This window comes from Poecilia reticulata, linkage group LG3 (genome assembly GCF_000633615.1).
Source record: "Poecilia reticulata strain Guanapo linkage group LG3, Guppy_female_1.0+MT, whole genome shotgun sequence".
In the NCBI taxonomy this organism is placed as follows: Eukaryota; Metazoa; Chordata; class Actinopteri; order Cyprinodontiformes; family Poeciliidae; genus Poecilia; species Poecilia reticulata.
The window spans coordinates 33,282,771-33,307,743 of record NC_024333.1 but is presented as its reverse complement, the minus strand read 5'-3'; the positions used below and the strand labels follow the sequence as shown (position 1 = coordinate 33,307,743).

The 24,973-nt window shown below is 37.8% G+C and overlaps 3 protein-coding genes and 1 long non-coding RNA gene across 4 annotated transcripts in view; 2 read left to right on the top strand and 2 right to left on the bottom strand.

The window, feature by feature from the left end:
• The window catches only part of foxr1 (forkhead box R1), a 3,694-nt gene extending 1,354 nt beyond the window's left edge, over positions 1-2,340 (bottom strand). The window contains 4 exon segments of the mRNA XM_008406017.1: positions 66-134; positions 1,346-1,569; positions 1,756-1,848; positions 2,040-2,340. Of these exon segments, the coding sequence (XP_008404239.1) occupies positions 66-134; positions 1,346-1,569; positions 1,756-1,848; positions 2,040-2,340 (687 nt within the window).
• Positions 2,341-4,169: 1,829 nt separating this feature from the next.
• On the bottom strand, positions 4,170-11,159 carry atp6v0d1 (ATPase H+ transporting V0 subunit d1). The gene is made up of 8 exons (XM_008406018.2): positions 10,952-11,159; positions 9,970-10,141; positions 9,063-9,241; positions 8,899-8,978; positions 8,696-8,773; positions 8,417-8,593; positions 7,354-7,431; positions 4,170-5,422 (listed from the first exon to the last, which is right to left on the bottom strand). Exons 1-8 carry the CDS (start codon positions 11,076-11,078, stop codon positions 5,261-5,263), a joined length of 1,053 nt encoding a protein of 350 aa, XP_008404240.1. The 5' UTR covers positions 11,079-11,159; the 3' UTR covers positions 4,170-5,260.
• Positions 11,160-12,733: 1,574 nt separating this feature from the next.
• On the top strand, positions 12,734-13,178 carry LOC103462947 (uncharacterized). The gene is made up of 3 exons (XR_533424.1): positions 12,734-12,793; positions 12,883-12,978; positions 13,067-13,178. It is a non-coding gene; the product is annotated as an uncharacterized LOC103462947 (long non-coding RNA).
• A 593-nt stretch (positions 13,179-13,771) lies between these two features.
• Positions 13,772-24,884, top strand: LOC103462948 (protein NLRC3-like). The gene is made up of 9 exons (XM_017303846.1): positions 13,772-13,885; positions 14,163-14,288; positions 15,099-15,180; positions 17,716-17,929; positions 18,085-19,861; positions 19,949-20,122; positions 21,843-22,016; positions 22,142-22,188; positions 23,164-24,884. The coding sequence occupies exons 1-9, from the start codon at positions 13,773-13,775 to the stop codon at positions 23,730-23,732; spliced, it is 3,276 nt and encodes a 1,091-aa protein (XP_017159335.1). The 5' UTR covers position 13,772; the 3' UTR covers positions 23,733-24,884.
• The last annotated feature ends 89 nt before the right edge of the window (positions 24,885-24,973 follow it).

Genomic DNA, 24,973 nt, shown 5'->3' with positions numbered 1-24,973 from the left:
CCTTTATGGTGAAGGAAACGCAGCTGCAGCTGCTGAAACCCTGAAAAGCTGCCGTTCTTCCTCACCACAACTTTTGTGATCTTCCCCTTCCGCCTGGTCYGGACTGGTTTGCTGGAACCGTCTTCCGTCTTTATCTGAGAGTTAAAGATGAGAATAAACACTGAAATCCACATGAACTCATTGTGTCTMATCTACAGGATACATTCAAATATAATCCTGCYATTTGATCAAATCCGTTTTACAGCAATAAATGGAGCAGAGTAAAAACGGTGTTGCTGTGCAARTCTCTGCTTTYATTTTATTAAAAACTAGCTTCTTAATGACRCTTTAGTCTGACTTGGTGSAATAATTAATTTTGTCAGTCAATACATTTCAGTTGCATGCACKCCAACATRTTGTTCCACTTAAATTTTATTCAWGACAGAAAATCCTGCTTGAAGCTGAAAATGGATTTGATTTTCTGCTCCAATCAGGTAGAAAAAAAAAGCTCATAAAGCTCCATCAATGTGGGAACAACCATCAAAATTTAAACCAGACAGCTGCAGGTTTGTTCAAATATTTCACATTTGCCAGGAAAACTTTGAGTGCTGCTGCTGCTAGATTTGGTTCATGCATCATTTTAATGCGGAGCTATAATTTGCACAGTTCTTCCATTTTTCTTCTTATACTTTGTTTTTCTTTGCAGCCTGAAATTACTGCGTTTGTAGAAAATAAAAACAACAAGCTGATGCTCCATCTTTACCACACAAAAAATGTTAATTGTGAAGATTTCCTAAGAAATTTTACTTTGTGACTCTAAAAAAATAAATAACAAACAAACATGCAAGTATAAATTAGAGATTTTCTGAAAATGCAAACCAGACATTGGATTAAATCCCATCATGAATGAAGGACAGGAAAATGATAAACAGGTCAGCCATCTGACCATCTTGCATGTTATTTGTGACGGATGATATCTATAAGCTGACTTAAATAAACATAATCAGTTGGAGAAAGGCTGACTGAAGTGGCCAAGAGGCAGAAAGAAGAGAACGAGGCGCCAAGACGTGAAATGGATGACCTTAACTTCCATCTGAAGTCGGTTTCTGGGTGATCCAGGCTTTTATTTTTGAAGTAGAGCAAAAGTACTTGGTAGGATTTTGTGTTTTTTGCAGTGCAGGACTTAAATGAATAATCTTCAATCCTTCATGCATCTCTTGGATAATTTCCCCCCCCCCTCCCATTTTCTACAAAACTAAACCCCTAATTCATGCATGAATGCGTTTAATAAATCCTAAAAACCACATGCGGTGCTTTAACCTCGTTTTTTATGCGATTCCCTCAGAGGGTGATGCGAGTTTGTTACCGTGTGTTTGGCTGTGGAGGAAGCAGGAAGCAGCAGTTCCTCCCGATGTGGACATGTTAGGGGATCGGATGTGGATGGACCCTCCATGTCCCCGGGYTCCAGCTGCAGCAGCTGGTTAGCATGACCCGGGTCAGGCTGGAGGTCAGCGTCCGTCTGCACATACTGGACCGGACAGGCRATGTTGGGATTCACCAGCAGCCACAGGTTTGGCTTCACAAATGTGTCTGATGGAGAGAAAAACAGATCAGCACATGGCAATAAAAACTGCAACTTTCATCAGAGGCAAAGTGGGRAAAAAAACATTTTTATAGCTGGTGGTGCAGAAGCAGAAACCAACATGAATCTTCTGGTCTTATTTTACCTGAGATTCARACCAGACAGCTGGATGAAGTTCCTGTGTGTGAACTCACCTGACGTCTTATCGTACCAAACGAACTCGTCTTTTCTCCTGCAGGCTCTGGCTGAGGGTCTCTGGGCCACATGCTGATCATTCACTTTATCTTCTGCCAGAGTAGACAAACCTCACTGACACACACATATGAATAAATTACATTTTACACAAAAAGAGACAAACCAAGCTGCAAATTCTCACTGAATTCCTCTGTGTTGCGTAAACAAATATTCATCCGCGCCGTTTCCAGCCAGTGGTGACACAGCAGCTGCAGTTTATTAAAACAATAATGAAAATGTTCACCGTTGCAGTTTTGGTCGGTGGTTGTTGCCAGTTTGAGCTCTTTGTCCATGTCCCAGTCGGTCAGACCCACAGAGCAGTGCAGGCCACAGAACCGGCCTCTGGTTTTCAGCTGGAACGTCATGCTTGGACCCGCTTCAGACGCTCTTCCTCCCTGATGAAGAGGAGGGAAGTGAGGCCTGCAGGCTGTTGATTCAGCAGCTGGAGCAGAACCGGCTGATTGGACCCAATCAGGTCTAACAGAGAGCAGCCGGTCCGGAACCGACGCTTCACCCTGAGGATGGCGGCTTTATATAACGGTCATTTAATTTGTGATAGTTGGAGTGAAAAGCTGCTGGTTTGTGTGGTTTAGTTGTAGCAAAAGTCAAATAAAACTTTATTTTTCCATTGAAAAACCACAAGAGGAGAATTTAATAGCCTTTACTCAAACAGGATTGTTTTGTTTGTTTCTTTGAAAGAATTTATTGACACATTTGAAGAAAATTCCTTGAGTTCAAAGACCRAATCATCTTGTTTAAGTTTCCTGGTCTGAACGAACAATTTCCAGAGATTTTTCCTAAACATGGTTTAAAATTCTTCAGGGATAAACTGAGTTGGGTCACATAACAATCCAACATTTACCACATTCTTATCAATGTAAATTGTAAAATAAATAAGTTAGAGATCATTTCTTCAAGTTAAACCTCCAAGATACATCTCTAGATTTACAGACTCTCAAGTTTTGTTTTGGACTTAAGCAACTTTTTCTCCTCTGACGCCTGTTAGAGGAGGCGTCAGAGGAAATTGACTTGAAAGGAGTCAATTTCAAGCCAAAAACAATTTCAAACAAAGACATTTCTGAGCTCCAAAGTTTGGAAACTTGCAAGAAAAAAAAAACCTGAAAAAAGTTTGAGATTAATCTTGTAAATTTGTAGAAAAGACACGAAGATTTCWAAACTTGAAAAGTTAAAGATTTTGGGGAAAAAAACCTAAAATTATGAGATTAATTTTAAACATTTCCTAGGAATAAAAAAAAAAGAAAATTTGTGGAGTTTGAAAGTCAGAAATTTGCTTGTTAGTAAAAAAAAATCTGAAATTTTAACAACTTTTGGTGCTTTACACAAAAATGTATACAAATATTTCTGGCAATTAATGAAAAAATGAGTTTTTTTCTTGCACATTTTTKACTTTTGGAGCTAAGAAATGTGTTTTTTCTAAAACATTTCTCAGATTAATAGCATCTGAGCTTTTGGGCTGAAATGTTTTGTGTGTAATCTACAGGTATAACATCCTAAGTGTCTAAACCACAGGCGTCAAACTGCAGTCCTCTGCTGCCCTGCAGCTTTTAGATGAGCCTCTGCTGCACCTGAACAGAATAATCAGGTCGTTAAGGTTCTGGAGATCTGATCCACACCAGGAGGAGGTAATGAAGCCATTTGGTTCCAGTGTTTTGTACCTGTGGCACAGAGAAAACCTGCAGGACAGCAGAGGACTGGAGTTTKACRCCCCTGATCTAAACWKTTTAATATATTTCATCTCTGGMRGCTGAAAATAATTTTAAAATTAGATCTTTAGGGTTGAAAAAAGCTGAGTCCGGGCTGCACAGTGGTGCAGTTGGTAGAGCTGTTGCCTTGCAGCACGAAGGTTCTGGGTTCGATTCCCGGCCCCGGTCTTTCTGCATGGAGTCTCCATGTTCTCCCTGTGCATGGTGGGTTTTCTCCWGGTACTCCGGTTTCCTCCCACAGTCCAAAAACATGACTGTCAGGTTAATTGGTCTGTCTAAATTGCCCCTAGGTGTGAGTGTGTGTGTCCTGTGTGTCTCTGTGTTGCCCTGCGACAGACTGGCGACCTGTCCAGGTGACCCCGCCTCTCGCCCGGAACATTAGCTGGAGAGGAACCAGCACCTCCTGACCCCACTGAGGGACAAGGGTGTAAGAAAATGGATGGATGGAAAAGCCGAGTCCTAAGATGAGACAGTTAATGATGCACTGATAAAAACTGGAAGCAGAGCTATAGATGAAGATCGCTGCTTGGGAGGAAAATATTAACACAATAAGAGTTTTTTTTACTTTTTGGACAGTAAAATACAGAACAAATGTTATTGAAAATACTTTCATTTTTAATTTGTGATGTAATGKGAATGAATGAAAAAGGTCAGTTTCTTCAGACTGTTTATTACCATCACATTAATAATACACATTTCACAACAACAAACATTAAGAAATCAAATTTTATACAGCATGAGAACACAAAATCATATAATCGTCTTTAAATATCYATTTATCTTTTATAGTTTAAACGTKTTCCATTTAACCACAAGCATTCACTTTGTTCATGTACAGAAACGTGACAGCTCAGCTCTTATTGTAATATTTAACAGAAATAATCAGATTCGTTCGTTTTACTCGTCATTTCGTTGGGAAAAGACAAACGACATGCAGACAAACACCAGAGCAGAGAAATGTCTGGAGCTGGAACTCAGATTTCTGGGCTTTTATTTTGTACGTCGTCATAAGACGGGAGGTGAGAATCACATCCTGTGATTATCTGAGCTGGAGGGAGAAAAATCAAAAGCTGAGGCGCGCCGACTACATCCTGGGTTTAAGAAATTGCAAATCTGGTCAGGAGTTTATTTAAGCGGCTGAAGGACTGGGAGGACRACGAGCTCGGAAAAGTTTAGACAATCACACAGACGCGTGTTTGAAAGTCAAATGGGTTCAAAACAGGAACAAAACGCCTCRGCTGATTCCTTCACACTGAAAAACACCAAACCTCACCAGGCAATTTAATCCAGTTTCTGGAGAAAATGTCTTATTACACAGAAAATAAGACAAAACTGACTTGCAAGGAACTTATAACAAGATATAGAGACTTGTTTTAAGTCAATAAATCTTTAATATTAATGAAATAAATACTGTTATTTCACTGGAAACATTTTTCATATCTTAATAGTTAATTTATCTGTAAGTGGAACTAAAACTTTTTCATCAATATTAATGAATTATTTACTTAAAACAAGTCTCTGTATCTTGTTATGAGTTCCTTGTAAGTTAGTTTTGTCTAATTTTAAGTGAACTAAGACAGCTGCACTAGAAACTCGACTAAATTACTTGGTAAGATTTTGTGTTTTTTCAGTGCAGAGCAGAAAATGCACCATATAGAAAACCAACCTACATCTAGACGAACGAATCGCAGCCAATTCACAGGTTTTACAGTGCGACCAGATGGAATGAGGAGCTGAGCGCTCAGAATATTGGGATGTAGTTGTCGATTTTGGCGCGGTGCCGCTGGGCGATGCACTCTGCGATCCACACGATGTTCCTGCACTCCTGCTCCTTCAGCTTGACGTAGGCGTAGAAGACGCTGAAGTGGAACTGGTTGAGGAAGGCCAGCTTGTTCAGCTTCACCTGCACCAAACGAAGAGCAAGGAAATGAAAACTTCCTGTAAAAAAACATTATTCTGCAACGGTAAGCCTTCCAACACAACAAACGCTGCTGGATGTTAAATTGTTCCAGCTTTGAGACTATTTTTATCTTTTTTTATATTAACATTTTTATAGAGAAAGCATATTACAATACAATTACAGGATACTGATTACGTTCACATTTTTACATGCTTTCTCTGTTTTCTAATTTTTTGACAAGAAAAAACAAAACAAAACAAAAAAACATCAACAACCAAAACTGAAATGGGAGCAGCGGGGCAGCCTGACTATTGAGACTATTTTTAAGCAAAATTATAATGGTGTAATAAAAATTTACAGTCTCAACGATTAATAAAAAAATTACATTTTCCTTTCATTTAAACTCAAAATAAAAATAAAAACAATAAAAAGAAAAGAAAAACCACACGCAGCTGAAACCATAAATACCATGGATCATAATGTGTCTGTAATAATAAGCTGATTATTCTGCACTCTGAAGTTTCCCGCTCTGCAAAATGCCTCGTTTTATGGTTTATTATGAATTTTTCTGTTTTCTTCTGTTTTACATCAAAAATCTGATTTTCTAACAGATTTGGTTACAATTATTTTTCAGACTTTTTTTTTTTTTTTTTTTACTTTGCAGCACACGAGGAATCAAAAGCCGTTTGTGAGAATAATAATAATAAAAGCAGATATTGGAGCCTTTCGTCTGAATCCAGGTAAACACTGGAGGTCTGGACCATCTTTCACAGCTTTTGTCCAGAATGAGGAGAAACAGAGTCTCTGTTTCATCCAGAGTTTCACCAGAAGGCTTTATGATGATGTTTTTGTTTTGAACACAGTAAAGGACTACCTGGACCAGAGCCCGTAAACATTTGGTCCTAAAGCGTCGCAGGTCAACGTCTCAGCGGCAGCAGAACAAATAGTTCAGAGCTGTGATTGTATTCAAGACTGTAAATATTTTACATCTTCAAAACAAAAACACTGGAAACACACAAACCATCAGAACCAGATGGTGAGACGATCCAGGTCTTCGGGATTTGACTAGACTAAACTAAACGAGTCAAAGCCGTTTGAGCCAGTTATCAGTGTGAAACGTTCAAATGCAGTTGGAAAAACCTAAACCGGCACCAAAACCACTAAAATTAATGTAATGTTTAAGATCTGAAATTCTTTTAATAAATTCCCACAAAAACTGCTGAGTGACTCGAGTTTTCTTCTGTTTTTTTAAGAAAATTGTTGTGTGCACTGCTGCTCAGCTGGCTGAAAGAAGGATATGTTACTTTTTTATCACTTACAACAAAGATATTTTCATCTTAAAATGTGTCAGACCTCAGAAACCCGTCAGTGCAGCAGCAGCCATCACTCTTATTAAAGTGTTTATTTGCCACAGAGCTGCATAAACTTATGATGTCACATGAAAAGCAGCTAAGAAACAGAAAATGATGTTGATCTCAGATCCGGTGCAACTAAATATTGAGTTAAGTAGTAACCGCTCTAAATAATACGACTTTTTTCCACCATTAGGATTCACTATGTAATCACTAATTATTCAATGGAAAATGTGACTGTTTCTGGTGTTTAAGCAACAAAAATAAACAGGAACACATTAATAGTAATTTTATTTACCCCTTGGATAAAAATCTGGTGTTAAATATTCATTACTTCTGGATAAATTTGATTCCTATCATTCTGGATTCAGATCAAATGTTGCTATTTATGGATATTGGCAGGTTATTGAGTTGATTTATGAAAGAGCTGCATGTCGCAGCGTGTTTACGAGCGGAGCGCTGCTTTACTGGCCTCCTCCTGGTGAAACGTGTCCCATGACTGTGACTCAGACTGAGCGGAGGTTCTCGGACCGAGCCAGCGCCTGTTAACGCAGGAATAATGTGTCAGAAAAAGTGACTCACCTCATGCTCAAAGAAGCGGTCCTCCAGGGTTTTATCTCCTGGGTTGCTCCCAGCGCCTTCAAACAGCAGCTTGTATTCCTGGAAGGAGGAAAAATCAAAAACAGTCAGACGGAAATCTGAGCTGTTTTTACTGGGATATTCTGATAATCGACGGATGAAAAGCAAAGCAGTGATGTGGGAAAACACTGAGGAGGAAATAAACATGTTCTGCTTTAGATGTATGAAAAAAAAAAACATTTTAAAAACTTAAATGTGGAGGAAACGTGTGTGGAGTGAGGCAGCGCCCCCCGGTGGAAATACTCTGCAATCTATTCATTATTTGTAATGATTTAAATGAGCTGAATATATTCAGATCTTTTTCTTTCTTAGGTTATTTATTTTCAAGAAAAAATGAAACTAAAACCAAAGTTGGGTAGTAACTATTTACATTTACTAAAGTACATTTCCTCGAGTAACGTTTTTGAAAAAATTTACTTTTAGGAGTATTTTTACTACGTTGTACTTTGAGTAATTTTACTATGAAGCATTTCTTCTCTAATTTGAGTAAAATTTATAGATTTTCTACCCACTGAATGAAAAACAAACTTTTTTTTAACCAAACATTCACCAGACAGGCACAAACCTGCAGTTTCTGTAAAGTTAAAAAAAATATTGAAAGAAACTGATTTGGAAAAAAAAACATATTTTGCCTGATTTAGTTATTTTTATGAATTATTGTAATTTTGGTCCTTTAACTACCAAAATTCCCACTTAACTTTACATTTTGGTCCGTCTGATTATGTGATTTCTAAATATTAAATGATTGATAATTTGATCAGTTCCTCAGTACTTGAGTAAACTTTTTACCAAATATTTTTTTCAATATGAGTCATTTCTTACTTTCACTTCAGTGAAAACAGGTTAAAGTAGTGCTACCATTTCTGCCTACATCACCAGTCAGACTTTGAGTTTTAACTAGAAAACCAGAGTTGATTTTGCATCAATAAGGAAAAAAGAGCCACAGTGTGAAACTCGCTGTGGATTTAAGCAACAAGTGACGACAAACTGAAGGTTCTGGACTTACAGGGTAAAAATCAGCGACCGCCTTGACCTGCTCGTAGTCGTCGGCTCTGGCCAGCTGCGCCAGGCCTTCTGGGTAAAGCTTGCCGCAGTGCGGGAAGAGCTTGGCTCGGTCCTCTTTGGACAGCTCTGTGCCGAAGGAGTTGATGGTGATGATGAAAGCTCGTCTGTCAGCCTCAAACTGCAGCAGAAACAGGAACAAAAAACAAAAGTGAAACCAAGCACTGTACTTTCTATTACAGGTGGAAAAACTGCACATATCTGGATGCTGGATTATTCTGACCTCCAGAATCGGACACATGGTGTCTGCAGTGGTTCCTCCCAGGTTAGAGCAGAACTTATAGAAAGCCTCCAGATATGCCTGAAAACACACAAACATCTTTTATGAACTACAGAAATAAACACAGGAATTATATTTTGTCTATTTACACAGCTAAAGTTTTCAGTGCCCGATAAATAAAGCATCAGTGTAACCAGAGGATTTACCTTGTAGAGTGTGTTACGGATGATTTCAATGTTCATTTCATCCAAATCCTGCTCAGATATACAGTCCTGGAAAAAGGCAGCTGGACAAAAACACAACAACATCCATCAACATGCGACTGGTCTGTGTTCCTGCCTCCAGTCAGGGCTAGCGGCGCCTCTCATACCCAGCGGCGTGTCCACCAGGATGGCGTTGTAGAGCTCGGCGGGGGTCTGAGCGATGTTGACCGCCTCCATCTGCTCGAAGCTGCCCAGCGGGTGGCACTTCGGGACGAGCTCAGAGATGGCCCTCTGGTGCAGCGTGCCGGTGATCAGCAGGATCACGTTATCGATCATGTAGCTGTACCTGCACAGCACGAGAAATGTGGCCTTAATCAAACGATTAATCACATTAATCGATTACTGAAATTAGGATCAAGTAAATTAATTAATTCATTGTTAACTGGAGCATAGATGCACCAAAAAGTTATTTGCTGACAAAGTAACAGCATTAATTAAGTCAAAGCTTTACAAATATATGTACATTTTGCATTTCAGTAAAAAAATATCAGTTTGTATCAAATTATTAATTAGTATTTAAACAAAACATATCAGCCCCACATTGTATTGATGTTCCACTAAAGGAATAATGTGTGGCTTCATTTTAGGCAATAAAATGTTTGTCTTCATATTTTAAAAAAGACTGAATTAGTTATTTGCATCTTTTAATGTGTCTCTAATATTGTATGAAAACGTGAAAAATCTGCAGAATGCATCAAATTTTTTATCCGATTTATCATCCCAATAACTGATCATTAATGTAATTGTTATTTGCATTCATCTTTAACGTGTTTAAAATGTATTAGTATGTTTAAATTAAACACAAATGTCTCCAGAGTGCTGAAGATTGCTTTTCAATGTAGAACATTTAGATAATCTACCTTAAACAGAACTTTAATTTAAATTAAATTAAGACATAATTTTCCTTTGGGATTAATAAAGTAATTTTGAATTTGTAAAATTCATTATAAAGTGAGACAGGAAACAGTGAGAGGCGTTGAGGGAACAGATTCAATTTGGTGGATTTCCGCTTACGTGATGAAATCCATAAAACTGGCCAGAGGTTCGTACGACTGGTTCCTCATGTGGCGAAACTCCACCACCATCTTCTCCTTCAGCTTGTCGTCGATGACCGACACGGTGAGCGGAGACGCCTCGTTGGCGAGGAAGCTGCCGTAGTCGGTGCTCTGCAGATGGAGCTTCAGGTCTGCAGGGAGAACACAAAGACAGAATATGGAGATTAACATGTCATATCCGGGGAGGGATCAGAATATGCTTACATGAAAACATTTAGGTGATTAATAAGGTCATGTTGATAAAAATCTATTCAGAGCAAAAGAAAGTTTGACTACAGTAAAATCTCAAGTACTTTTCAAGCTTCTCTACTTGTAAAATTGATGTGAAACAAAATTATAATGTCCGATCCTTAATGGATTAAGAAGCATCTTTATGACTTTTTATGATTAGTATTTTGCAAAATTTGCAATTGCCTCCACAATCTTATTTTTATTCATACCGACATAAAGGTATAGTCATTCCCCATCATTTAATTCATGTGTAATTAAATTAGTAAATCTACTGTGGTTAGGAATAAAAACGAAGTAATTTTGAAAAATATTATATTGTAAATAAGAGCTGAATATCTTAATGTAAGCTATTACAGGGATTTATTTATAGACTCATTTTTAATCTTAATAAAAACACAGTAATGGCAGAGGGAAAGAAAAAGCTGCTTCACTTCCTCTAAAAAGCCCAATAATCTCGGAAACAATTTCCTATATTTACTAGCTAGCCAGTTAACATAGATATGCTAACTAGCATCGACAAACGCATAGTTCCTCAATCTTTTAATATTTTCAGGACACATTAATATCATTTTTGATGCTTAAAGATTATTATAATTAATAACTAGGTTCTGCAAGGTTCAAGTCTGCAGTTAAAAGCCTTAATTTCCTCACAGAGCTGATGACAACTGATGTTAGCATTTAGCCGTTAGCTTCGGTCTCCTTTATCTCACCTTCCAGAGTCTCGCATTGAACCAGGTTTAAGTAATCGCCCTGAGACAGTATTCCAGCCTTGAAGCCCCTGACCAGGCCCTCCAGGTAGCCGTTATCGACGTTAAAATACAGCTCGGAGAAAGGCATCCTGGCTGACCGTCAGACCGTCGCTGCCGCTGGGAAACCGTCAGTCCTGCTAAGAGTTAGCATCAGCTGACTGAGCCACGTGACCGTCATCTGATCCGTCACCTGCTTCTGCGTAACTTGGAGTAAAGGCAGTGACGCAGATCGACCAGTAGGTGGCAATAATGTCCTCACTGCCATTTTTTCGAGTAATAATGTGATGCCCAAATGAACAGTATTTAGTTTAGTTCATTGTTTAGTTAGAACATGATTGGAAAATAAACGAATAAATAAAACAGAGAATGATTATAAAAACATATAATCAATAGAGATTTCAAACTATTCACAGAATTTGTTAAAACCTACTTGGTATCTCAAACTTGCCCCTGTCTCATGTTGATGATCCTCTGGAAGCCATTAATAATTTTTAAGACACTCAACAGCAATGTTTAATTTATGTCAAAATAGATGAATCAAGAAGTTACATACTGCATTATGTATATGTATTCAGTACAGAAGATGCAAATATATGATGTGTGAATAGTCAGACCCTAGATAATGATCATGGGGACATAATACTGAAACTTATTGAAACAAAGTAGATTGGTGCATTCATTATCTAATAATTAATTAACGTAAGAATTTAAATGTGATCCCTATTAAGTAGCATTTAGCCACCAATTTTTAGACAAAAATCAAGTAGCAGTGAATGTAACACCATGAAGTAAAATGGCAACAGACATAAAGACAAAATCATCAGGTTAATATTAAATAACTCTCTTCAAGATCAAAATTTACATGAATTCTTCACTTTCATTGTGATCTGGAAAAAGTTCTGGTAGAAGTTTAAATGCACTCATCATGGGAATAAATATCACCTTAAGTTTGTACTTTTGATGATTTATTTGAACCATCATTTGTTCATGGTGGCAGAATGATTTTACACAACATAGCTTACGTGTAAGCCCTGATTTATATAAAGGTTATATATTTATGTAATTAATTTTCTTTACATCTCATATACCGTTTTGTTATTGGTCTGATGTAATGTTCTCATCTTAAATGTTGTGTTTCCATCACCCATAAGCAGAAAATCATCATAGTTAGTAGAAATAAAGGATTAAAAACATTAGTTTTTATTATCCTACATAATGTGTTTCTGTTAGTAAGTTACTGAAACAAATACACTTTTCAATGATATTCTAATTTATTAAATATGTCTGTATACGTCCCCACTGATAGTTGAATAAATGTTAATTAGAAGCTTCAACTTGATATTTGATGACTCGTCTTTGTGTCTGAATGAATGTTTCCTGTCACGATGTTTTTAGGCAAAGTAAAAAAATTTTTATAAGATCAAGGTTGGTTTAATGTTAGCTTGATTTATCTATTTCAAAACCAGCTATAATGAGTGTTTTGATTCATTGCACTGTTAACACACTCAGTTGGGTCAACTTTGACCCAAATTGTCACCATCAGATGGAGAAGAATTTGGTTAGCAAGTTCAAAAAGGAACCAGGAAGAACCAGTGCTCAAACCTATCATTAACTGGTAACTGGTTATGTCCCAGTCCAGTAATTGGCTGTTTTCAAATTACATTGACATTTCTTTTCAAGAGACACAAACATGTGACCGACTTGTTTAACCAGAGTGACAACAAATCTGACTGACTCAGTCTTCTGGGAAGAGATGCCGTGTTTTACACTGGTTTATCGTTCTGACGTGGATTAAATCTACAGGTAGGAGTCCTTAACCGCTTAAACTATGTGTATTTAATTGTAATTTACTTATTTTTATTTTTAAATCCTTCCATCTGATATTTCCAAAGGTGTAAAATGCTTTCAAATGAGGAAACGGAGGAAAACAATTCTTCTCCTAAAGCTACTTTGTCTGCACAAATGGACAAGCAGGCTACAGATAACAGGTAAGAAAATTAATTTTGTTTTTTCCGACAGCGTTCAGCTCATAGTTTTGCTCTAACTTAAATGTTATCTGTTCATTTTGTTCTGAAGCCAAATGGAACAGGAAAGACCAGAGTCAGCTGATTTAAGCTGTGTGTCCATGGCGACTGAAAGATCTAAAATTGACCCATTTAATTTCAGCAACGTCTCGTCTGAAAGTAAAATGCAAGATTTATTCACTGTTATTATAAGATTTTACTCAGCTAGTAGAAACTGTACTTGTTAGTCAAAAAGATTAAACTCAAAAGTAAAACTTTCACGTGACCAGTTTTATGTTATGTCGAAGCCAAATGGACCAGCAGAGACCAGAATCACCTGATCATCTCTTAATATACTCAGAAGAATATTGATTTAAACAATTTTTACATTAAAACAAAAATTTACTGGTCTAAAGTTGAGCTAATTGAATTCAAGGAAGGAGGACTCTGAAAAGAAATGTCTTAAGTGGCAGTCAATCATTTGACATTTTATTTGAAGAATGAGTTTTAATTTAAATGGTTTGTGGTTATTCAGGTTGTGCTGATGCCAAATGGGTTTCCAGAGAACAGATTTATTTATGTCAACCTGTATGGAATACAAAAGGCTCAGAAGAGACGAGAATCACTTGATCACCTCTTATCTGATAATCAAATTTAAGACTTTACTGAGCCAAACACAGAAATAATTGATTAAATATATTTGAATTCAAAACACATTTGAATTTCAAACAAAAAAATTGTAATAGCCAATTTTGATGTACTCTCTGTCTTGAAGTCAAATGAAGCAGGACGGACCAGGATCTTCCCAGGAAAAACATCTGTCCATGGAAAGTAACTGGTCTAAAGATGAACCAATTCAATTCAAGGAAAGAGAACCCACTGGAAATAAAAAGTGAGACAGCGCTTTATAAGGGGATTCTTAAGTTGTAATAAATCTTTTTACATTTTATTTGTGCAACAAGTATTAATTGAAAATATTTGTGAATATTTAAATTTTATGTTATGTTGACGCCAAATGACTTTGCAGAAACCAGATTTACCAAAGTCCAGTAATAACTATGGACTTTGACCAGCAGTTAAAATAATAAATTTCAAATTTATGCATGACATAGATGTGAACTACCTTTAACTTTTAAATAAAACTAATAAATCTTAATATTGTTTTGAAGCCAAACGGATCAGGAGCCACCAGAACCACATCAACCATGTTTGGTGTCCATTTCTGCTGAGAGTCCTGAGGAATCTAAAGATGAACCAACTGAACCCAAGACACGAGGAAACTCGCTTCTTGAAATGTAAGACTTTATCACAAATATTAAAGCCTTTCAAATTGGGTTTATAACACAAATTCATTACATAAACAAAAACTTAACTAATTTATGTTGTGTTTAAAAAGTGCTAAAAGTACAACATAAGAAGGATGCCATGGCAACACATGTGAAATGTCATGGCTGCTCTTGCAGCTAACACAAAAAGAAATGTCAGAATAGTTTCTGAGAAGAAATTAAAATACAGTAAACCGGATGAAAACCAAACTGGTAGCCATTTATAAAATCTATTCATAGATGAACCAAAACAATGAGAAGATACAAAAGTTTAAGCTTTTTTAGATATACTTAGTAGTTCTGCTTCATAGAGGCCCTCTCTCTGCTCAGCTTGTTTTAAGAATCAAGATCTTTAAAACTGTAAATTTCCTCATTGTTGAATATAAAATCACATTTTACTTGAGCTGAAGACGGCCTGCACTGCAGTGGACTCTAGCAGGCACCTCAGAGAAATACAGGACATTTTTGAAGCAGGTGAATAATAAATTAGGCTTTATAATAAATCTGATTACAATCTTACCAAAGCAAAATTAGTCAAACTAATGTTGTTCTTACATCTGTTTTTAAAAAAAAATAATGAAAATGAGCAAAAAAAGTATTTTATTCAACAGCAAATATTTTCATATCATTTTACTGCATGGAAACTGATTTTAGCTGAAAAACAAACAGATAATTACCTTGGTAACACCAAACTGTGTCACAGTGAGTCTGACTGCAGTGGACTAAAGTTAGACTGTAATCTGCTGTGGCCTTTCTTCATTTCTTTTCTTCCTCTCTTAGGTTGGCTCGAATATCGACTTTCTCTAACCAGAGATCAGAAACTTCTAGAGACCATAAAGAGCATCTGGATTCTGTTTTCAAGGTATAAATGCAGCTTTATTTCTTCAGATCTTACACACATTTTGTCTTTGGTTTTCTTTTCAGCTTAGTTTCAGTTGAGTTCAGGACAAACTCTGAATGGAGCAAAATAAACTTTCTCAAATGGTATAACTTTTTTATATTTCAATTAAAGGAAAAAACCCTAAAGAGTTGGTTCACGTCAGATTTACCTTCAGGAAAGTCCCCAGCTTTTAAAGACCTAAAACCTGTTTGTTCACATTGTTGCCGTTTACCGGCAGACGCAGCTTGATGATGAGCTAATTTTAGTTTCAGTCAATGCAGCAACAACAACGACAGTGTAGAAAAGGCAGGTGCTTCACTCAGAATGAGCTGTTGGTCATAATCAGTCAATAACCAAAGAAAACAGTTGAAAAGTAGGAAACAGAGTTCAATCAGTTTTTGCTCATGAAATTAAACATTTCAATTGACTGAGTTAAAAGTTTCTCACACATGTTCACTTCATCCAAAGCCAGGTACCAGGTGGTTTAGCAGTAAAGCAGGTGCATCATATGCAGTCCTGGGTTCAGTTTCCAGCCCCCTGGCCATTTACTGCATATCCTGTCCTTCTGTCTCTGCCCTTATTCCTGTAAAGCCTCCAGTAGATAAAAACCACCAGGAGCAAAAATTACTTAAAAAAGAAAAATATATAAAATGCTCACAGTGTCACAGTCCTGATCAAGAGGTCTGAAAAAAGAGAAGACAGACGATTCCTATTGTCAGTTAAGTGTTTTTTTTTAACTTAATGTAACTATAGTTGAATCAAAATAAATAATTTACCTGCATAGCACTGGAGAATCATCAAATCATTTGCAATTGGTGTGGATGCAACGTAAATGTGTTAATTTTGTATGGTGTAACAAACAAACCCCATCAAGTTAAATTAAATTCAATTCAGTTTATTATGTGGCACCAATTCACAACAAACGTTGCCTCAAGGCACTTTATTTCAGTAAAATCATACATTACAATTAATCCTAGTTATCAAACAGTGAATCAAGTTTGTTTCATTATTGAAATTAGTTTAAAAGGTTTTCTAAGGAGACCCAGGAGATTGCTTCGAGTCACTGACTTGCAGCATCCACTGCTCCTGGACGAGCATTTGGCAACAGCAGACACTTGCTTGAGTTGTGTCATTCACTTCTCACCGATCGTTCATTCTGAGCATCCATGTAGCGACACTGGAGAAGAAAAACTCCCCTTTAATAGGAAGAACCAGAACCTGGTTCAGTACAATGGCCTTTTGCCACGACCGATTGGTTCTTTGAGAAGACAGAGAAGATCCACACAAAAACCCCAGAAGAACCGATGTAGGAGTTCTTTTTATCAGTGTTGTATAAAGTACTAAAATCTCAGAGTCAAGTAAAAGTATAGGTACCTCTCCAAAATATGACTTTGGTAAAAGTCCAAGTCACTGACTGAAATGTTACTTGAGTTAAAGTCTTAAAGTATCTGAAACGTCTTGTACTTAAGTATGGAAATTACTGTAAAAATGGATGTACTCAAGTAATGTAATGAAAAGTATARGTAAAAAGTAAAACAAGGCAAATGCAGTYTGAATGACATTTTTTATATTTTGGTGAACTTGTCAAATACACTTAAAATAATGTACACMACCAAGTGCAGGCAAAATTAAACCTGCTAATAGATACACCTGCAGGCATYATTTAGTTAAGAAAATTAGGTGCTTTACCTTTACCACAAGGTTAACTTAACCTGCTTTACAACTGAACCAGCTTCTGACATGAACCCCATATGAATATGTGGTTCATGTTGTATGGGGTTCATTTGTGTCCGACTTTGTTGCAGTCAATCAGTAGGTGGAGTCAAAACACTAGTGTTTCTCTCTYTCGCTTTTTTGTAACGAGTAACTAAACCACACATTGAAAATGTATTGGAGTAAAAGTATTCAATTAAGTTTGGAAATATAGTGAAGTAAAAGTTATCAAAAATTTTCATACTCGAGGAAAGTATGAAGTACTCCAAAATATACTTAAGTAAAGTAGTGAAGTGTTTTTACTTCGTTACTATACAACACTGTTTTTTATCTTAATGAAAAGTAAAAATATAATGGGCAGAAATGGAGAATGTTTAGTTGTTGGCAGCATCATCTTAGCCTCTGTCCAGGATGGTATCACAGCCAAGCAGAAAGCCAGACCAGCCAACACACACTGTTTTTAACATCTTATAATGTTATTTATTTAACAGATGTATTCTGTATGAATGTAACAACAACAGGAGTATAATATGGCTTCAGAAAATAAACATTAGAAAACTAAGAGGAAAAATAACACCYAGGCYRCCTGCTATGGAGAAAGAAAAGCACCAAATATGAAAAGCAGCGATGTTTAAATAGACCAGGCCTGCCCTGGGTGTTTGCTGAAGATGTTTTACTACATTTTCCATAACACATAGACGCCCGTATCTGTTATGGTTTCATGCTTGGTTCATTTCCAAGGTGGTGCCCAGGGTGCCAATTCTTATTGAAAAAAGATGTCATAGGATTTTTGTGTTTTTCCAGGTGGTTGAGGAGGACATTTTCAGTTTTGTAAGAACTGAACTGCAGAAGATGAAGAACATGTTGAGCCCTGAGGGCTCAGGGTGTCTTAATGTGGATGATAAAACAGCTGGAGATGAAGAGCAAAGGAGAGACAACAGAGATGCATTCCTGAAAATCACACTGAACTTCCTGAAGAGAAGAAATGAGGAGCAGCTGGCTGATTCTTTACAAAATAGTGAGAAATTATCACATTCTTTTGTTATTAATGCATCATGACATTGACTTTTTTATCTGGATCAATWAAAACATCCTGAACTTAGAAAATATAGATTTTGTTTYATGTATTTACCTAATATTCACAACAAGCTCTTATGTTGTCTGTTGTTTCAGAAACTCAAGCTGCTATTTGCCARGTGAAATTAAAGTCCAGCCTGGCCAAAAGGTGTCAGTACCTGTTTGAGGGTAATTCATGGAGAGGAAAACTGACGTCTATGAATCAGATCTACACTGAGCTTAATGTCACAGAGCAAGAGAAAGGAAAKGTCAACAATGAACATGAGGTCCAACAAACTGAAGCAGCATCCTTGAAACCAGGTGATCCAGAAGCAACCATSAGCYGTGAGGATATTTTTAAACCTGGAAGAGATGAGCAAATCAGAACGATGGTGAYCAAAGGTGCTGSTGGCATTGGGAAAACACTCTTGACACAGAAATACACCTTGGACTGGGCTGAAGGTAAAGCCAACCCCAATATACAGTTTATCTTCCCATTCACCTTCCGAGAGCTCAACTTGCTGAAATCTCCAAGCATCACCTTAGTGAAACTGATCCATCAGTTCTTTCCTGAGATAAGAAAAGCAGGAATCTGCARCTTTGAAGAGTTCCAGATTTTGTTTATTTTTGATGGTCTGGATGAACTTCAACCTCCTCTGGATTTCGGAGACACTCCGATTCTGACAGATGTTACAGAACCTTCCTCACTTCACACGATRCTCGTAAACCTCATCAGAGGGAARTTACTTCCYTCRGCYCGTCTCTGGATAACCACACGACCCGCAGCAGTCCATCAGATCCCTRTTCAGTATGTTGACAGTGAGACAGAAATCAAAGGTTTCACAGACCAGAGGAAGGAAGAATACTTCAGGAAGAGATTCCAACACAAGGAAGAGGCCAGTAAAATCATCTCTCATATTGGGACATCAAGAARCCTCCACACAATGTGTCACATCCCAGTTTTCTGTTGGATCACAGCTACAGTTCTGGATCAGGTCTTGAAAGATAAAGACAAAACAGAGCTGCCCAAAACCCTGACTGAGTTGTATATCCACTTCTTGGCTGTACAGGTCAAACAGGACAATGCCAAGTATCAGAAAAAAGTTTTGACTGATGAAATCTGGAATTCASAAACTGAGAAAATCATTCTTGCAATGGGAAAGCTGGCCTTTGAGCAGCTGGAGAAAAGAAATCTGCTCTTTTATGAAGAGGACCTAAAAGAGTGTGGCATTGACATAAACACTGCATCGACTTACCCAGGAGTGTTTACAGAGACCTTTAAGGAAGAGAGCCTACTGAASCACAAAAGGCTCTTTTGTTTTGTCCATCGGAGCATTCAAGAGTTTCTGGCTGCACTTCATGTCTTCTTAGTGTTCATGAAGGCTGGTGACAATCTGGTGAGAAGAAGTCGCAGTGCTTTGCAACCCGAATCTAAATTTAAACAGTTTTAYCAGAGTGCAGTGGACAAGGCTTTGGAGAGTCCAGATGGATACTTGGACATGTTTRCCCGCTTTCTCTTGGGGCTTTCACTGAAAACTAACCAAGACCTCYTACAAGGCTTGTTGAAAAAGACCAAAAATGTTYCGCAGGTTCAAAAAATGCTTGTCCAACACATCAAGAAAAATATCAGGGATTGTCCTGATGCTGAGAAAAGCATCCGRATGTTTYACTGGCTGAATGAACTGAATGACCACTCTCTAGAGGAGGAGATACGGCTCTACGTGAGTGGAGAAGTCCTTGAAAAAGAGCTCACCTCTTCTCAGTGGTCAGCACTGACCTTTGTCTTGTTGTCTTCACAAAAAGTGTTTGATGTTTTTGACTTCAAGAAGTTCTGTAAATCAAAGGAGGCCCTTCTGTGGCTAGCACCAGTGGTGAAAGTATCAAAGAAGTCTCTGTATGTATCACATAAAGTTCAAGAAATGCTGCTATTTATTTAAGGGAGAAAAAGAAAATAAATCATTATCTGGAACTTATCTTTCAGGCTGTGTAGCTGTAACCTGTCACAGAGGAGCAGTATACTTCTGGTGCCAGTGTTAACCGCTGAGAACTCTTGCCTCAGAGAGTTGGACCTGAGTGACAATGATCTGCATGATGAAGGAGTAGATTTGCTTTCTTATGGACTCAGGAGTCCAAAGTGTAAACTGGAGGTTCTCAGGTCAGTATTTGGAAGATTGAGAAAATATACCAGCTAAGAAAAATAAATATTATTGTTCCATTTTTTGTACTTTCAATAAGAAAATGTAATACCACTGAAACAACTGAGAGCTGGTCATTTCATAAGATGAAGAAAGGCCTGTTCCCCTATGCATCCATTCATCCGTCAGCCCACCCATCCATTCATCCGTTCATCATCTTCTGCTTATCCATGGTTGGGTCATGGGTGAAGCAGCCTAAGCAAAGGGCACAGACTTCCCTCTTGCAGCCACTTGGACCAGCTCTTTTGGGGGAATCCCAATGCATTCCCATGTCAGGCGAGAAACATAGTCCCTTCAGTATGTCCTGGGTCTTCCACTGGGTCTCCTCTATGTGGGACATGACCATAACCCCTCAGCAGGTAGGCATCCAAACCAGAGGCATCCAAACAAGATGCCTGAGCATCTCAACTTCATCTGGCTCCTCTCAATGTGTAAAAGCAGTGACTCTGGTCTGAACCCCTCCCAGATGACCAAGATTCCAAGTGTGCATTTCTGCAAATGCTGGTTCCCTTATCAATCTCCCATTCCATTTTCTCCCTCATTTGTGAACAATATCTAAAGACACTTAAACTCCTCCACTTGGGACAGGAGCTGTTCCTCGTCCCAAAAAAGGGACTCGACCCAAAGAAGGTGGGTGTATGCATACAGGTGCAGCGGAGACTCATGGAGATATAGATGGAACACAGCAGGATGTTGTAGTTCATTGTTTAGCAGAGTTTTACAAACCGGAAAATATTGTACTTTACCAATTTTTTAATTTGATTATTTGATTAATTGTGAGAATAATCAATAGATGACTCACTTACTAAAATAATCATTTACAACACCCCTTAAGCCAATACGACTACATAATCTGCATAATACAAAGATGTAGTCCTGAGGCCACCAAAACAAATTCCCTAAACTCCTTGGCTGTGCCAAGAAATTCTGTTCATGAAGGCAACCTTGGCAGAGTCCAACTCAGTGTAAATGAGCCTGACTTACTGCCAGCAATGCAGACTTAGCTCTGGCATCACTCACATAGCAGCCTACCAGCCCCTATCAAAGAGCCTGATACTTCATACTCCCAGAATACACTCCCACAGGACTCCCCAAGAAACACAGATGAACACATTCTCCAAGTCCACAAAACACATACTGGTTGGGCGAACTCCCATGCAAACTCCAGGACCCTGCTGAGGGTGTAGAGCTGGTCCAGTGAACCACGGCCAGGACAAAAACAGCTCCAGTCAGCCATCTTCACAATGGAGGCACAGAACTTCCCATTCTGATTCAGTGTCCCTGCCTCCTCAGGAGGGGTTCAAAGCTGTGCCGGAGGTTGGAGCTGTCGCTTAATCCAACAGGAAACTCTGCCAGCTACTGCCAGCAAACCCTCACAATACGTTTGGGTTTGCCAGGTCTGACTGGTACCTTTCACCACCATTGGAGCCAATTCACCTCCAAGTAGTGGTCAGTTGACCACTTCACCCAAATGTTCAGGACATTCGGCGACAGATCAGATAAAAAAGACAACAAAGTCAATCATCAAAGGTATCATGGTGCCAAGAGCACATATGGACATCCTGAAGAAAAACCTGTGTAAAGGCCAATTCTTTGAGTGTACAGTTTTTATAGATTGATTTTTAAATGTATCCTAATTAAGTTGTTGATGTAACAGTATGGTTTGATGAATATTTACAGCTTGTCAGGCTGCCTGGTCACAGAGAAAGGATGTGCCTCTCTGGCTTCAGCTCTGATCTCCAATCCTTCATATCTGAGAGAGCTTGACCTGAGCTTCAACCATCCAGGAGAGTCAGGACTGGATGTTTTTATCACTGGGCTGCAGGATCCAAACTGGAAACTGAAAACTCTAAAGTACTTTTCATTATTTTCATCCAGATAAATAATTTCAGCACAAAAAGATTACTATGTGTACCTGCTCAACTCGTCATATTCACAGTATATCTGCAACATCTTTAATTTTCCTCTTTCTTATACAGGCGGGATCACTGTGGAAAACAACGCCTGAATCCATCACCCCAAAAGTGTAAGTAAAACCTTTATAGTGTCCTACTTTCTATATTCCTTTCCATTTCAGTTCAGTTTATTTACAATTCAAATTAATACCAATAAAATTCAAACATGCAAACAGATTAGATTCAGTGACATTAAGAGAAACTTCATATGAAGGGTTATAAAATCTGTATGTTTTGTTGAACAATCAGGTGTTAAACACACATAACTTCTGTGTTTAACAGAGATTAACCAGCAAACATTCCACCAGAAGTTATTAGCATTAGCATGTAGCTCCAACCCTAAACAGCCTCAAATACTACAGAACAAACAACCAATAATATCAAACCTGAGCTAAACGCGGCGTATCTACAGCGACAAAACACACAATTGTCTATGCAGCTCTTATTATGTTAAATCTATGTGTTGTCAATGTTAGCACATAATTAGAGCTGCTTAGCTTATGTTGCTTAACCCGTTTTAAACTAAAGAGCGCAGTTACCATTGTTGGCCACCAGATGTCTCTTGACACCACTTGATGCCACTAATTTGCTAAACTTGTGTAAAAAGTTTTTTGAAATTAATTTTATGTAGAAATATGTTTGTCAAGCTGAGCTCCACATCAAAGATCCTTTCATTTTGTCATACTGGCTTTGTTTTTGAAAATCTGTGCAGAGGATTGATGTATGATTCTGGAACGACTTGATGCAGCGTAGATCAGGGCAGAAATCTTGTCAAGTATTCAGTGACTCTGCTAAGGAAAGATGTCAAAATGTCTGGCAATTCGACCCTCCATGGTAGAAGCACATAGAGAACCTGAAGTTATTGGCTAGGACATCTGAGGAAAAAAAGAGATTAATAGGATTATAAAGCTTTATTTTTGAACCCCTAAATAAGTAATTAAGGTATATAAACTCTTCTAGATAAAGCCAAGATGAAAATAATGACACAAATATGGATTTATGAAATTAAAAATGTGCATTGACTCCAGTCTTTTGTCGTTCGTCAGTCTTCCTAGAGCAGACCCTGGATCCCAACACAGCAAACAGAAATCTGATGCTGACACAAGACAACAAACATGTGAAGGTTGTGAAGGAGGAGCAGCCATACGCTGACCATCCAGAGAGGTTTGACACCTGGAAGCAGGTGCTGTGCACTGATGGTCTGACTGGTCGCTGCTACTGGGAGGTCCGATGGAAAGGGACAGTCAGAATAGGACTGACATACAGAGGAATCAGGAGGCAGGGGGAGAGTGACGAGTGCTGCATTGGTGGAAACGATCAGTCCTGGGCTCTTTCATGCAGTCCTCAGAGTTTCACTGCCTGGCACAACAACACACCAACAGCAGTAAAACCACTTGAAAAGACCAACTCCAACATGCTGGGAGTGTATTTGGACTGGTCTGCAGGCACTGTGTCCTTTTACTTGCTCCTTAGAAGAGCTTCCATCCCAAAAAATACCCATCTTCATACATTTCAGGCGACATTCACTGAACCACTCTATGCTGCATTTGGGTTTGAACAAACCCAGGTACTTGAGGATGAATCTTCTTTAGTTTCCCTGATTCAGGTTGAATAATGAGGTCTGATCCTTTAGAGAAGAATGTTTTACAAAGTGAACTCAGCAGCACTCAAAAGGTGGACAGATAAGCTATTCATTTATGTAATACAACAAGGTCATAGTTCAGATCTGATCTCCCAACATGTAAATCGTCAATTTACAAAGATAATAATCAGAGAACATATCAAACAAAAATCAACACAAACATATATGTACACTTAATCTAGAAACTCAAATCTGCTTAACTTGGACTGTGGGAGGAAACTGAATTACCCAGACAAAACCAGGCACATCTGGAGAACATCAAAGCTTCAGACTGAAAAGGTTCATCAGGTTTCTAGAAGAACCATCACTAACCTCCCCTCTGCTCTAATCCGTCCTGATAGATCTGTTGTTTATGTTTTTATTTAATGCTCACAATGAACTATCTAAGCATTAAAATTAAAATGTACTTTAATAGGCAACATTGATTATATTTAACCATGTTTGTGTGCGAATGAATGTCTCAACATTAAGAAAGACAACAACTATGAACTTATCAGAAGAGAAATCTCAAAAAGCTAAACTGGCTGATTTTAAGACAGCAAACCTTCAGGCTCAGGTCATGAAGACGATAATGTTTAAAAAACAAATCATTTTAAACTTCAAACTAAAGGATTCACTAACAACAGCGCTGTCGAGTTAGTTTGTTAAATTATACTAACTTGTCCTCTGGGTTTATTGTCTGMAACTTTTTTGCAGACAAAACAAACAATGATTTATAGAAACATGTCTTTAATTCTTAGAAATTATTTTCCCCTTGATTTGATTTTTTGTGAAGCAGTTACAGGATTTTTGCAGAAAGGAACCAAATTTTATTGTATTTATTTAAAAATGTCTAGTTTTTCTATTAAACACTAAGATTGAACATTTTAATGAACAAAATAAAGCATTCTGTGGGTGATTTTGTTTGTTAATTAAGTTTTATATACATCTGAAGTTTTGCTGAAACACTTTAATTTCATTTTATTTAATCAGATTTATATGCTGTAATTTGACCAGCAATTCTAAAGTGTTTATAYGCTAACTGTTGTGACTTTCTTTGTAAATGTGCACCACTGTATTAGAATGTGTTGTGTRTATAAATATAGTCTGATACCATGTTATGTTATTAAACTCACAACTTAAGGTCTAAAGGATCCATGTCTCAGTACTTTCCTTGTTTGAAAGTGAAGTTTTCCAGCTGAACAGATTCACTTCACTTTATTTTAACAGCTCAA

What these genes read in the sequence shown, in the direction of transcription:
- atp6v0d1 (XM_008406018.2), bottom strand. Translation starts at nt 11,078, where the DNA reads ATGCCTTTCTCCGAGCTGTATTTTAACGTCGATAACGGCTACCTGGAG. An exon ending in TCAATGCGAGACTCTGGAAG is followed by an intron (nt 10,142 to 10,951) that starts GTGAGATAAAGG and finishes TTCTCCCTGCAG; the next exon opens with ACCTGAAGCTCCATCTGCAG. An exon ending in CCATGTGTCCGATTCTGGAG is followed by an intron (nt 8,594 to 8,695) that starts GTCAGAATAATC and finishes TTTCTGCTGCAG; the next exon opens with TTTGAGGCTGACAGACGAGC.